Raw genomic sequence first — 13,969 nt, 5'->3', positions numbered from 1 at the left:
AGAAATTGACTGAGGTTGAAGGGAGAGAGAGAGAGAGGAAAGAGGATAGGGAAAGGAAAGATCTGACCGGGGGCCAAGCATTTAAGCGTATGAGTCTGTGGGGCTATTTCCATTTTCATTCAAACAGCCACAGGTGGCTTGTCTAATTCTGTACAGTAGCTGAAAGCCTGAAGACTTATGGTATGCTTGTGATATTTTTTTTTCCAGTGGTCGTGGTCGTGGCTCTTTTGTTGGTTTGTTTTGTTTTTGTTTTTCAAGACAGGGTTTCTTTGGGTTGCCATGGCTGTCCTAGAACTCACTCACTTTGTAGACCAGGCTGTTCTTAAACTCAGAGATCTGCCTCCTTCTGCTTCCTGAGTGCTGGGACTAAAGTCCTTTACCAAATGCCTACCTCTTCCATTTGTAGAATTTTGTATAGTCAGGACATGTCCGCTTTATAAAAATAGAATAGATCAGGTACCATGGAGCTTGAAAACTACTGTTCTCTGAAAGTGAATGTTGTATTCAGTGAGTCAGAATGATGTGATTTTACCTGAGGTAGGTAATATAAAGAAAAGTCTTGACAGAATTGTGCTCGATGCTTGAGACATTATAGATTTGTATTTAGGGGAAAGATAAAATCAATTTAGTTGTTTAGGTGAATTTTTATCTTTAACAGTTTGGATGTTTAGTTACACAAATAATTTGCCTAACGTTATTCAGAAACAATGTAACTAATTTGTCTCCTTCTGTTCCTGTTCCGACCCACCTGCCTACCTCTCTCATCCCCCAGTCAGTTATGAGATAAGTAAGTTTGGGAGAAGCCTAACTTTTTGTTGTATTTTCTCATTCTAGTACTGTATGTGTATTACAGCGAGTATGAAACTTTAATTTTCAAAAGGCTGAAGTTACTGTTTCTCTGCATTTGATTAATAAACCTAGTTCCATTGTTAAGCTTAAAGGATAACTTTTAAGGTTTCTCTCTTTGTGGGTCACTGATTTTTCTTTTTAAATTTTTTTCTTTTTTATTTAATCGGTTTACAGCCTGATCACAGCCCGCTTCCTCTTCTCCCAGTCCCACCCTCTCAAATCTCTTCCCCCATTCTCCCCTCTCCTTCTCAGAGAAAGGGAGGCCCCCAGTTCACACTGGCACCTCAAGATCCAGTAGGACTAAACGTATCCTCTCCCACTGAGGCCTGACAAACAGCTCAGCTAGGGGAAAGGGATCCAGAGGCAGGTGAGACATCCCCTACTCGCATTGTTAGGGTCCCATATGATAGCCAAGCTGCACACTTTCATATGTGTAGGGGCTGTAGGTCCAGCCTATGCTTGCTCCTTGGTTGGTGATTCAGTCTCTGTGTGTCATCATGGGCCAGGTCTTCTTGTGGTGTCATTGAACCCTCTGTCTCCTTGTAGCCTTCCTCACTCTTCCAAAGAACTCTACAAGTTCCTGCCTAATTTGGCTGTGGGTCTCTGCATCTGTTTCTATCAGCTGCTAGATGAAGCCTCTCAGAAGACAGGCTAGGCTCCTGTCTGCAAGTACAGCAGTATCATTAATAGTGTCAAGGGTTGCCTCTCTCCCTTGGGGTGAGTCTCAAGTTAGGGCAGTCATTGATTTGCCATTTCCTCAATCTCTGCTCCATCTTTACCCCTACACTTTTTTTTTTTAGGCAAGACAAGTTTTGGGTTAAGGCTTTATGAGTGGGTTGGTGTGTCCCTCCTCCGCTGGAATTCTCACCTGGATACAGGAGGTGGCCACTTCAGGCTCCTAACCCACTGCCAGGAGTTATCCCCATAGACTCCCAGGAACCTCCCCTGTCCTAGAGATGCCCCCCCACCAATTTCTGTTCTTTCTTAGTGCCCCCACAACTCTCTACACTGATCCCCACCCCCATTACATTCCTCACCCCCTTTCCCACCCAGCGCTCTCCCTCCATCTGACATCCAACGTCAGATGTCTGTTTTATTTCTTCTTCTGGGTAAGATTCAAGCATCTTCCCTGTACTTTATGGCTAAGGTCTACTTATAAGTGAGTACATACCATGCATGTCTTTCTGGGCCTGGTTACCTCACTCAGGATGATATTTTTTGGTCCCATCCACTTGCCTGCAAATTTCATGATGTGTTTGTTTTAATAGCTGAGTAGCGTTCCATTATGTAAATGTACCACATTTTCTTTATCAGTTCTTTAAATTTATATGTCAGGTTTTCTGCTCTCATCTGAAATCTTTTGGTACCTCCTATGGAGTAGAATCAGGAGGTTCAGGCACTTTACTCTGACTGCTGCTCTATAAATTGCCCAGAGGAGCCATAACAAAGCAACACAGCCTTAGTAATTTAAATAATAGAAATGTATTTGTTCACAGTTCTGAATATCACAACTTAGAAACCTAATATGTGAGCAGGGTTGGTTCTTGGTTACACTTTTCTATTTGGCTTCCTGTGTTCTCCTATGGCTATCACTCTGTATTGCCTGAGTTCTAATCTCTTACCGTTCAGGTTAGATTTGAACCCTAAAGCTAAATATCACATTCTGAGATACTGGGATTTAGGGCTTTGATAAATGAAGTGGGAGGGGCACAGTTCAGCCAGAACACCAACAAGAAAGCGCCATTGAAAGATTGGCCAAAAGAAATTAAAAACTTTAGTTTGTTATTTATTTGATTTTTTTTTTGTCCCTCTCTCTGTCCCTCATTTTGAGAAAATCTCATATAGACTAGACTAGCCTCAAATTCATTGTGTATCAGAAGTTTACCTTCCTGTCTCTACCTTCGAAATGCTGAGATTACATGAATACACCACTGTGCCCAGTTAGTGTGTGTGTATGTGTGATACTAGGGATTAAAGCCAGGGCATTGTACCGCTCAAGTCATCTCAAACTCTCTTTTGTGCCCTCCCCCCACCAAGTAATTTAATGGATTGCCCGACTTGAAGATGAAACTTTTAAGGCACATGTGAACCTTGCTCAGGGTAACTGTATGCTGAGATTTGTTTTTGTTTAATTTAGTGTCAGACTTCTAAACTTCTTTTCATTGATTGTGAATATGTGGTGGGCCCATGCCTCCTGTGTTGTGTGGGTGGATTATCAGAGGATAACTTGTGGGAGTTCTTTCCTTTTCACCTTGTGGGTCCTGGGAAATCATCAGGCATGGTGGCAAGCACCTTTATCCCTGAGCTATTCCTGGTCCTTAGAATAGCGAAATGTCACAAAGATGACAGCACCACTCTAGTTAGTGTCTCGACAAGGCAGAGCTGTGCTTTTGTTAAGAAGACTGTATTATTACGAAAACTGGAAGAGCAGGCACACTGGGGCAGGAAACACATTTGAGTTTTATTTTAAAGCAGGTGGTGACTTTTTTCCTATTGCTGGGGCCAACCTCACAGTTTTAGATTGTGTAGTTTAAAAGAAAATGAAGGAAATTACATAAAGGAACATCACAGAGTCCTACGACCACAGCAGGACCTTTATGTAAACAAACAAGAGTTTTACCTAGTTGGGGGATAGTAAAATATTTACATAAAGGTTTTTACAAGGTGTGTGTGTGTGGGGGAAGCTTGCCTTCCTTGTAGTTATTGACATAAATGAATAATATTTAATGTTACTTATGAGAAGTGAATTTTATTTTGAAATATAGTTACTCTTTTTTTTTCTTTCTTTCTTTTTGTTTTTTTTGGTTTTGAAAGCCAGGGTTTCTTTATGTAGCCCTGGCTGTCTCTGGAACTCACTCTGTAGACTGGGCTGGCCTGGAGCTCAGGGCATGCATGTGCCTCTCAAGTACTGGGATTAAAGGCATGCACCACCACTGCCCAGCCTCAGAACAGTTTTTATTTGATTTGATTTTATATATTTTTCTGAGACAGAATCTCAGTGACTATGTGTGTCTGTCTGTCCTAGAACTTGCTGTCTGTCCTTTCCTTACTTTTTCCCTTCCTTTATTTCTTCCTCCCTCCTTCCCTTCTATCCTTTCTTCCTTGCATCTTACTTATTACTGGTTGGCTTTTGACTTGCCTAGTAGTCAGGGGTGGTCTTGCACTTTTGAGACTTGTTCCTTTCTCAAATTACAGGTATTTTGCCATCAACCTTTTTGTTTTGTTTGTTTGTTTTAATTTATTTTGTGTACACTGTTCTGCCTGCATGTGTGCCTGCACATCAAAAGAGGGCACTTGATCTCATTCTAGATGGTGATGAGCCACCATGTGGTTGCTGGGAATTGAACTCAGGACCTCTGGAAGAGGTACCAGTGCTCTTAACCTCTGAGCCATCTCTTTAGCCTCATCAGCCAGGTTTTATGTGATGCTGGAGATGGAACAAACACTCTACCAGCCCTTGAAGCACACATTTTATTCAATAACTTGCTTGTTTCTCATTGGACATTAGTCATTCATGCTGTCCTTGATTTTGGGTCTTGGTTGGTGCTCTCTATTGTAATACCCAAAATTAACCTGTAAGCCCTACCAACCAGCCCAAGGATCAGGTAACTTCCTGGAATGCTGGGAGTTGGGAAATAGCAAAAGCCTTAAGGGAAATTTTGGTTGCCTGTGGGTTTGTCTTTGTAAACTCCAACTTGTGTCTGGGGCCACTCAGCTGGAAGTTCTAGGAAGTGGTCCTGACCAAAGTCAGTATTTAATAAAGAAAGCTTGCCTCAAATCTGGCTCAAAATGGTAGGACTGTTTTGTTTTGTTTTTTTCATTTGAATCTCAGGATTAACACTCTATAGTCCTGCATCTAGCTTCAACAGTCATTAGCTTTTTGTTATTGTTTCATTTGCTATCAGTATGAATACTTTCCTTAAATAGATTAAAAGTGTCCCTTTTTTTTTTAGTTGATGTATACTTAATATCATCATTAAGGTCACTTTTAAAACTATTTTATTTTATTTTGAGACAGTATATAGCTTTGGCTGACCTGGAACTCATAGAGATCTTCCTGCCTCTGCCTCCAGAGTGGTGGGATTAAAGACGTGTGCCACCAATACCCAGTTTCTAAACTATTTTAATGTGTACCCTTCAGCTCATTTAGCACGTTCAGTGTGGCAGAGCTGCCTCCTCTTCTGGCTCTAAATTTTTTTTTTATTATCCTGGAAGGAAAGACCATTTTATGAAGTAGTTACTTTTCATTCTTTTCTTCCTGGACTCTTGTATCCTGCAGTTGAAAGGCCTTTTCTCTGTGTAGCACATTCTGAATTTTTCATATAAAAAAAGTCATGTGGCCTTTCATTTAACATACTTCATCTTTATACACATAATTTGAATAATTTTTTTTGTCGAAGCTAATTCTATTCCAACAAAATTAAAAAATTTGTAATTATATAAAAAGTACAACTTTTGCTGGGCAGTGGTGGCTTATACCTTTAATTTATCCCCATCACTTGGGAGGCAGAGGCAGCGTAGGGATAGTGAGAGCTGCATTAAGACACCCTGTCTTGAAGAAAAAAACAAAACATTAAGCATATAAATAGAACTTTCTAAATATGCTGTTTTTGGAGCTTGGGTCTTGTTGCATATGAGATCCTAGACTTAGTCCCCAATACCATACTCCATTCCCCAAATTTAAGAAGTTTTTTTTTGTTGTTGTTGTTCTTTTTGATATTACTTAAATTAAAAACACTACATTTAGCATCTGGAGATATGGCTCAGTGGTTAAGAGCACTGTCTGTTCTTCCAGAGATCTGAGTTCAAGTCCTGGCAACCACATGGTGGCTTACAGTCATCTATGAGGGAATTTGATGCCCTCTTCTGGCCTACAGGTGTACATGCAGATAAAGCATTCATAATACATAAAATAAGTCAATAAATAAATACATACATTTATTTTTTTTGTGTGTGTGGTTGAATGAATGAATGCATTCTTGTGTATGTGTATGTTTGTACACATGCACAAATGTGTCATGGGTGTGGAAATTAGAGGAGGCCCTCCAGAAGTTGCTCTTGGGAGGTTGGTTCTGCCCTCCTACTGTATAGCCCCGGTTCTGGAACTCTCTATAGAACATGCTGGCCTTGAGCATGGACATCCACTTGCCTCTGTCTCACCATTATTGGGATTAAAGGTGTCTGACACACACACACACACACACACACACACACACACACCAGGCCCCAAAAAAACACACTTTAAAGATACTGGGCACATAATTCAGGGTTTGGGAGATAGAAAGTGGAAGATTCTGAGTTTGGAACTAGACTGGGTTATGTAATGAGATTGTGCCTTTAAAACAAATTTAGAAACAATTTTTAGGTCTTTAGAAAAATTGACCTAGATATCTGAGTTGAAACTGTTAGTTTAAATTAAATGTCATTACTGAGAACTGAGCTGTCAGGGTAAGCAGATTCCTCACCAGCCTCCAGTGCTTTTATGCACAGTAATTCATACATGGCTTTGTGAGGTAGAATATTTCTCGCGTTGTGCACTAACATGCTGTGGCTGGAGCTCAAGAGTAACTTCACAGTAGTAGAAGTAGCACGTTAAGTACTTGCTTTGTAGCCCTATTTGTTTTGGTGTGTGTGTCTCCAGATTTTTTTTCACCCCAACATCACTGTCACTGCTCTTTGGCCTCATTGCTTGTTACACCTTCCTAGTCAAAATGATAAAGATGAATGAAGTAGTACCAAGACCATTTTTATCTGAAGAAAATCACATTTTTTTTTCTAGACCCTTTAGAAAGATCTGGAGTGTAACATAACTAAATGTAAGAACAGAAAAGTAATGGAAAATAAAAATCTTTGTTTTGAAATAAAAATACTTGTGATCCCTGCTTTAAATTCCCTAATGCTGAATTACAGCTACTGATAGGAAATTTGAAAGTCGGTCTTTACAACTTTTTAGACGATAAAGTAGAGTTTTGTGATAAAATTAAGTTTGTTTTTTTTTTTTTGTTTTTTTTTTCAATGCAGTTTATTCAGGAACATTGAACAATCCTCGGACCCCGGGGAAAGCCAGCCCACAGCTTAAATAGCCTCTGGGTAGCCAACCCAGGCGTGCCACGGGGGCAATGCAGATAGGTCCACATACATGGAAGCAAGCCAGATCCTCGGCCTTAGCCAAATGTGGAGTTGTTCCTGACAGAGAGCACTCACCATCGGGAAGGTGGAAGGCGGAAACCAGCTCCATCTTTAAGGCATAGCATTCTGCAGCTCTCTACAGTTCCCCCTTTTTGTTTTAGACGCATCAGGCAAGAGTAGAGGTCTGATCTCTGATATTAGAAATAAATTGGGACTTTGTACAGATGTTCATTTAGGTGTCATCCACCCAAAGAGCATCGGACCCGTCCGATACCTTTTTCTCAGAGGCGGGACCTGGGGCATCAACCCGCATGCAATCAGACATGCTCTTCTCTGGGTCCAAAGCGGCTGACCCTGAGTGCAGTGCTTAGCCTCGCATCCTGAGCATATCATTTTAGCTTTTTATGGTATCCAACCATGCTTGGGGAGAATGTCTTGCTTCAATGGCTGTAAAGGCCTGAATGATCATGGCTGCATCACACTGTTGTGAGACTCTAATCTTGCATATATACCACAGGCAAACCAAGGAGACCAACACCAGAAGGCCTGCTAACGCTCCCATGCCCGCCCATTCCTTCAGATGATTCATGGCTGCAGCAATCCATGTTGATAATCCTGTGGCTAGTCCTGCGTCCACTCCGGTAGAATTTACTGTGACAATGGCCACTCTCAGCTGCTCCATCGTAGTATCGAATTCTCCAGTCCAATTACCTAAAATATAGCTCGAATAAAATTAAGTTTTACGGCAATCTTAAAGCGACTGTAGCGACTGTAAAATATCTAAATGAAAAAAATAATTTATTTTTTTATTCACTTTATATCCTTGTTGTAGCTCCATCCCTCCTCCCCTCCCAGTCCCACCCCTCTTCCTTCCCTTTAGCAAAAGGGGGGCTTCCTTTTTCATCCAGCCCAGCTCATCAAGTTGCATCAAGACTGAGCATGTTTTCTTCTCCTGTAGCCTGGCAAGGACGTCCTGTCAGGGGGAAATGATCAAAAAGCTGGGACTAAATGAAAATTTTATTTGAAAATGCTAATAGTGGTACTAGAGAGATGGTTCAAAAGGTAAAGACTTAAGTAGGACTTAAATAGGACAAATTTTGGTTCCCAGCACCAGGTCAGTCGCTTGTAACTTCAATTCTAAGGCTTCTGGCACCCACGCATTTGTATGCACACATATGAATAAAAAGAATAAATAAAAAATAAAACTCTTAATTCAGCTCCTATTTTTCCTCCACCGCCTCTTCCATCTTTATTATTTTGAGACAGAGTCTCATGTAGCTTAAGATGACATTTAAGTTTTTGAAAAAAATGTTAATTCTCAGTTGATGCTTACCTTTTTTCTCCTGAAGAAACACAAAATAAACACAACCCAACAGTACCCCAAGCGATTATACATCGTACTATCTTTCATGAAGCCAAATTTTTACAATAAATGTTTATTAGTACTTATCTGTGATAAGCCTTGTCAAATGTTTTGATCTTTTAGGTCTCATATTTATTTAGTGGTGCTGAGGTTTGGACCCAGGACTTCAAGCATCCTAAGTAAGCTCTGTTACTGAGCTACATCTCTAACCTTCATATTTCATTTTATAAATAGAATATTTGAAAACACTTGGCAGACACTGCAAGGAAGGAACCTGTAACATGTTCATTGGGCCATTAAAGTGGTAGTGAGTAAAGGTCTCTCCTGCTTAGCCTAACAATCTGAATTTGATCCCTGGGTCTGACTGACACAAGGGAGAACCCGTTCCTACAAGTTGTTATCTGGCGTCCATACACTTGGCACACATCCCTTCTCCCTGTAAATAAATAATAAAAATTTTACAGCTGGGTGCTAGGTGGCACATACATGCCTTTAATCTCAGCATTCGGGAGGTGGAATCAGGAGGCTCTGCAGGGATAGTTCCAGGATAGCCAGGACTATACAAATAAACCCTGTCTCAAAAAATCAATAAATAAATCAGTCAATAAAAATTTTAGTAGTTACTTAAAAAATGTTTTTAGATTCCAGCTGAAGAGATGGTTCATCAGTTAAGAGCACTGACTGCTCTTCCAGGTGACCCAGGTTTAATTTTCAGCATGCACATGGCAGCTCACATTCAACTGCAACTCCAGTTCCAGGGAATCTGATGCCCTCTTCTGGCCTCTTCAGACACATACTTGCAGGCAAAACATACACACACATTTTTAAAAGCCTACAACTGTTTTCAGGTTAGAAATATGTTTTTAGTCACTGTTGTCAAGTGATATGTGCACTGAAAATACTTTGTCTTCTATTCTAGTGACCTAGAAGGAATACATCACCATGGCTACAGAAATTGGCTCTCCTCCACGATTTTTCCATATGCCAAGGTTTCAACACCAGGCACCCCGACAACTGTTTTATAAGCGACCTGATTTTGCACAGCAACAAGCAATGCAGCAGCTTACCTTTGATGGGAAACGAATGAGAAAAGCTGTAAACCGAAAAACCATAGACTACAATCCCTCTGTAATTAAGTATTTGGAGGTAAGTACAGTGAATGTATTTCTAATGACCAAAGAGGGGATTTTTGTTTTTGTATTTCAAGACAGGGTTTCTCTGTGTGTAACCTCGCCTGTCCTGGACTCACTCTCTAGACCAGGCTGGCTTTGAACACACAGAGGTCTCCTTGCCCCTGTTCCCCAAGTGCTGGGATTAAAGGTGTGCACCACCGCCCTGCCGCTTTTGTTTCTGTTTTTGTTTTTAAATAAAGGCTAACAAATATTACATATATTTCTTGAATAGTGGGATGGATTAGCATTTCAGATATTGAATTCATTAATGATTTTCTGAAAATGGCTCATAGTGTTGCTGAAATAATAAGTGACTATGAGCATAGCAGTGTTTCTGGGACACTGGAACTGATAAGAAATTGTAGTCTGGAGGAATGGCTGTAGGTTTTCTTGAAGATTGAGTGCCTAGTGCAATCACATGGAATGTAGTGTTCTGCTGAACGTGCTTTGAGTTCTCTAAGTACTTAAGCCTATTAAACGCTACTGTTCCATTTATTTGTTTTGTCTGCTTTTTATACCTTCGTTCAATAGTTAAAGGCCTGTTTGCACATTAACCTAATTAGTGTATTACAGGTACATGGCAAAAAGTGTCAGAGGTAAAGACAGATTTAGACTTTCTAGTTTTTTGTTTTGTTTTTTTTTTTTTTCTTTTTTTAGACAGGATCTTATGTAGCCCAGGGTTTGAATTCCCGATCCTTCTCCGTTTCCCAAATACTGAGATTAAGGCATGAGATGCCACACTGGTTGATATAGAAAAGTTTCTTGGCACTTTTATTTGGGAAACTAGAGTATGAAGCTAGAATTTGGAAAGAATAAAAAAAAGTCAAAAGCAAGATACAAGAAACTATTCTGTGCTAATAGTTTGGGCAGAAATAGGGTTGCCATTCTATCCTCACCTCTCCCTTAACTTAATAATTTTATTTTATATGTAGGATTATTTTGCTTGCATGTATGTGTGTCTACCCTGTGTGTGCCTGGTGCCCGGAGAGCAGATTAACATCTCCTGAACTTGAGTTGACAAGGTGTAAGCCATTTGAGTACTGGCACTGAGGTCTTTTGAATGAGCAGACTGCTCTCCGCTACTGAGCCATCTCTCCAGTGCCTCCTCCCCCATTCCATCTCTTAGGGTATGGAAGTGAGGATGTGTTGGGGATCAGAACTAGAAGAGTAGGGTAATGGCTGCTTGAGTAAAAACCTAAGCAGGGGCAGCAGGAAAGGGTGGAACTGCTGTTTAAGAAAACACTGTTGTGTTGCTGTACTTCTTTAACCCCAGTATCCAGGAGGCAAAGTTAAGTTGATCTTTCTGAGGTCTGCCACTCTGGTCTATATAGGGAGTTGCAGGCTATCTGGCATATACAGTGAGACCCTATCTAAAAAGAAAGGAACAAAAAAAACCATTACACACATGAATCCTGGTTTTCCTTTTTAAATCCATTTACATTTGGGGCTGAGGAGGTGGGCTGCTCCTCTAGAGGACCTGGCTTGAATTTCAGTATGCACATGGTGGCCAATAATCATCTGTAATTTCAGTTTCAGAGTATCTGATGCGCTTTTGACTTTTGTGGGTACCAAGCTTGCACCACATGCATACACATGCAGGCAAATATTTGTACACATAAATGAAAAAAAAGTATTAAATTTCATTAATAATTAAATTTTACATGACTCTCACAAGACCATCTACTCATTAGTTAATTTCTTTTTAACAGAATAGGATATGGCAAAGAGATCAGAGAGATATGCGGGCAATTCAGCCGGATGCAGGTTATTATAATGATGTAAGTATAAATACTATCATGCTAGCTCACTACAAACCTCGTTGTTTGGTCCTGTAAACATCAAAGCATGTGAATTCAGGTTCAAGGTGTTCTTTTTCTTACAGTTTTATAATTAACATTTGAAAAAGGTAATGTAGTATGTCTGTGTACCTTGATTGAATTTTGTCTCAAATATTCCTTTAAATTTAATGATGAATAAACTTTGGGTACAGAAAGCAATGTTCAAAGATTGGACAACCTCAAAGTCTTTTAATAGAAAATTTAATTTTAAGTTTGGGTTTTTGTAAACCTGCGTTGCTCTACTCTCTTTGAGAGGCAATCTAGGTAATCTCATACTTAAACAGACACTGAAATTAAGTTCCAGATAATACTAGTAGGTAATTAACTTTTTATCTTTTTCTCTTTTTGTTTTTAATAGCTGGTCCCACCTATAGGAATGTTGAATAATCCTATGAATGCAGTAACAACAAAATTTGTTAGGACATCAACAAACAAAGTAAAATGTCCAGTATTTGTTGTGAGGGTAAGTATTCTGATAGACATTTATTTGAAAAAAATTAATCCTTAGTTTTACAAATGTATTTGATAAGGCTGGACAACGTGGCACAGGCCTTTAAACCCCAAAGCAGGAGGATCTCTGAGGTCAAGGCCTGTATGGTCTACACAGTTCCAGGATAACTAGGATTACGTAGGGAAACCCTGACTGGAAAAAAAAAACAAAGTATTTGACAAAACAAAAATTAAACATTTTGTTAAATGTATACTAAGAGAATATATAACAATTTTACTTTCAAATCCATTCTTTTATCCATTTTGTTCACTAATGGTGGGATACTATGCTCTGATTTGTTTTTCATCATGTTACAATTTCCATTTTATTTTGGGACATTTAAGTTGATACTGTAGCAGGTTTCGGTATTGCCCTTGAGTAGAGATGCCTTTGTTGCTGTTGGAAAAGTAGCAGCCCACGTAAATGAAGAGCTGTCTGGGGATGTTAGGAAAGTTAAAAAATTATAATAAATCATACTCAAAAGCTTTACGATGGTGCCCAGTGGTTTCTTTGGAGTTTATAATCACGAATATATTCACATTGTTTAATATTTTGAAGGGATTTTGTAGTAAAAAAAGATTTTCTTCAATATTGACCAGGCATTCAGTTCATTTTCCCATAGATGATAGTGTAATCATTTTCTTTTTATTTCATTTTCTTTCTCATTCCAGTTTTTAAATTTTTAATTATTTTAAAAATTATTTTAAGCCTCTCAAGTGCTGGGATTAAAGGTGTGTGCCACCACTGTCCAACTTTCTTGTCTGTCTGTCTGTCCATCCATCCATCCATCTAGCTAGCTAGCTAGCTAGCATTTCTTTTCTTTTGTTTTTGTTTTTTTTTTTTTTTTTTTTTTTGAGATGTTTTTTTTCTGTGTAGCCTTGGCTGTCCTGGAACTCATTCTGTAGTCCAAGGTGGCCTTGAACTCACAGAGATCCACCTGCTCCTGTGTCCCAATGCTGTGGTTAAAGTTGTACACCACCTCTGCCAGGCAATCCTATTTATTTTAATAAACGGAACATAGTGCCGCACGCCTTTAATATAGATCATATCTCTGAGTTTGAGGCCAGTGCAGTCTCTGTAGTGAATTGTAGGCCAGCCAGAGCAAGACCCTGTTTCAGAGAGAGAGAGAGAGAGAGAGAGAGAGAGAGAGAGAGAGAGAAAAGATTTATTTTTATTTTTGATTGTGGAAATTCATCATGTGCATACGGTGTTTGTGGAGGGTACTGGATTCCCTACTCTGGAGTTACTGGCAGTTGTTAGCTACCATGTTAGTACTAGGAATCAGATCTAGGTCTACAGGAGCAGCAAGCATTCTTAACCGTATCTCCAGTTATGCAATTTCATTTTAAATTGTGTGTATACATGTATCTGTGCATGTTAGTGAGTCCAGAAGAGGGCATTCAGCCCTCTGGCACTGAGGATGTCAACATCCACCGTCGGCAACCAAATTCAGGCCTTTTAAAAGATCTATTGAGCCATCTCTCCAGCTCTCTTGTTTTTTATTTTATTTTTGAACTTAATTATTGTCTTAGGGTTTTCATTGATATGTAGAGACACCCTGACCACTATAATAAAATTTAAGTGGGGGCTGGCTTCCATTTTCAGAGGTTTAGTCCTGTAACGTCATGGCAGATAGCATGACAGCATACAGGACATCATGATGCTGGAGACTGGAGCCTAGTCTTACACTGGACAGAGCTTGAGCATATGTGAGACCTCAAAGTCCACTTCCACAGTGACATACTTCCTCCACCAAGGCCATACCTCCTAATACTGCCATTCCCTATGAGCCAAGGGTCCAACCACATGAATCTTTGGGGCCAGACCTATTCAGACCACAATTACTATTGCACACATATATGTGTAAGAGTCTCTCCCCTGTCATATATATCTGTAGGTCAGGATCACCTATAGAATTGCTTCTCTTTTACTTTTATGTGGGTTCTAGGAGGTGAGCTCTGGTTGTCAGGATTCTCTGGAGCTGGGATTAACAGGTGATTGTGAGTGATCTGATGTGAGTGTTGGGAACCAAACTCTGGTCCTCTGGAAGAGCTGCAAGCATTTTGAACTGCTGAACCATTCTCCAGCCCTTTAATATCCTTTATAATATAGAAAACCTTTTGAAATG

The 13,969-nt window shown here is 39.7% G+C and overlaps 1 protein-coding gene across 4 annotated transcripts in view; it reads left to right on the top strand.

Annotated features, from left to right (window-relative positions):
* Wdr33 (WD repeat domain 33) overlaps positions 1–13,969 on the top strand; it is a 113,655-nt gene that overhangs the window by 25,034 nt on the left and 74,652 nt on the right. For all 4 annotated transcript variants that reach the window (XM_060377514.1, XM_021643359.2, XM_021643358.2 and 1 more), the window contains exons 2-4: positions 9,261–9,487; positions 11,223–11,291; positions 11,710–11,814. In XM_060377514.1, the coding sequence (XP_060233497.1) occupies positions 9,284–9,487; positions 11,223–11,291; positions 11,710–11,814 (378 nt within the window). In that variant the 5' untranslated portion in view covers positions 9,261–9,283. The remainder of the gene's footprint in view (positions 1–9,260; positions 9,488–11,222; positions 11,292–11,709; positions 11,815–13,969) is intronic.

The sequence above is a fragment of the Meriones unguiculatus genome, chromosome 2 (genome assembly GCF_030254825.1).
Source record: "Meriones unguiculatus strain TT.TT164.6M chromosome 2, Bangor_MerUng_6.1, whole genome shotgun sequence".
In the NCBI taxonomy this organism is placed as follows: Eukaryota; Metazoa; Chordata; class Mammalia; order Rodentia; family Muridae; genus Meriones; species Meriones unguiculatus.
This window is presented reverse-complemented; position numbering and strand designations above follow the sequence as displayed.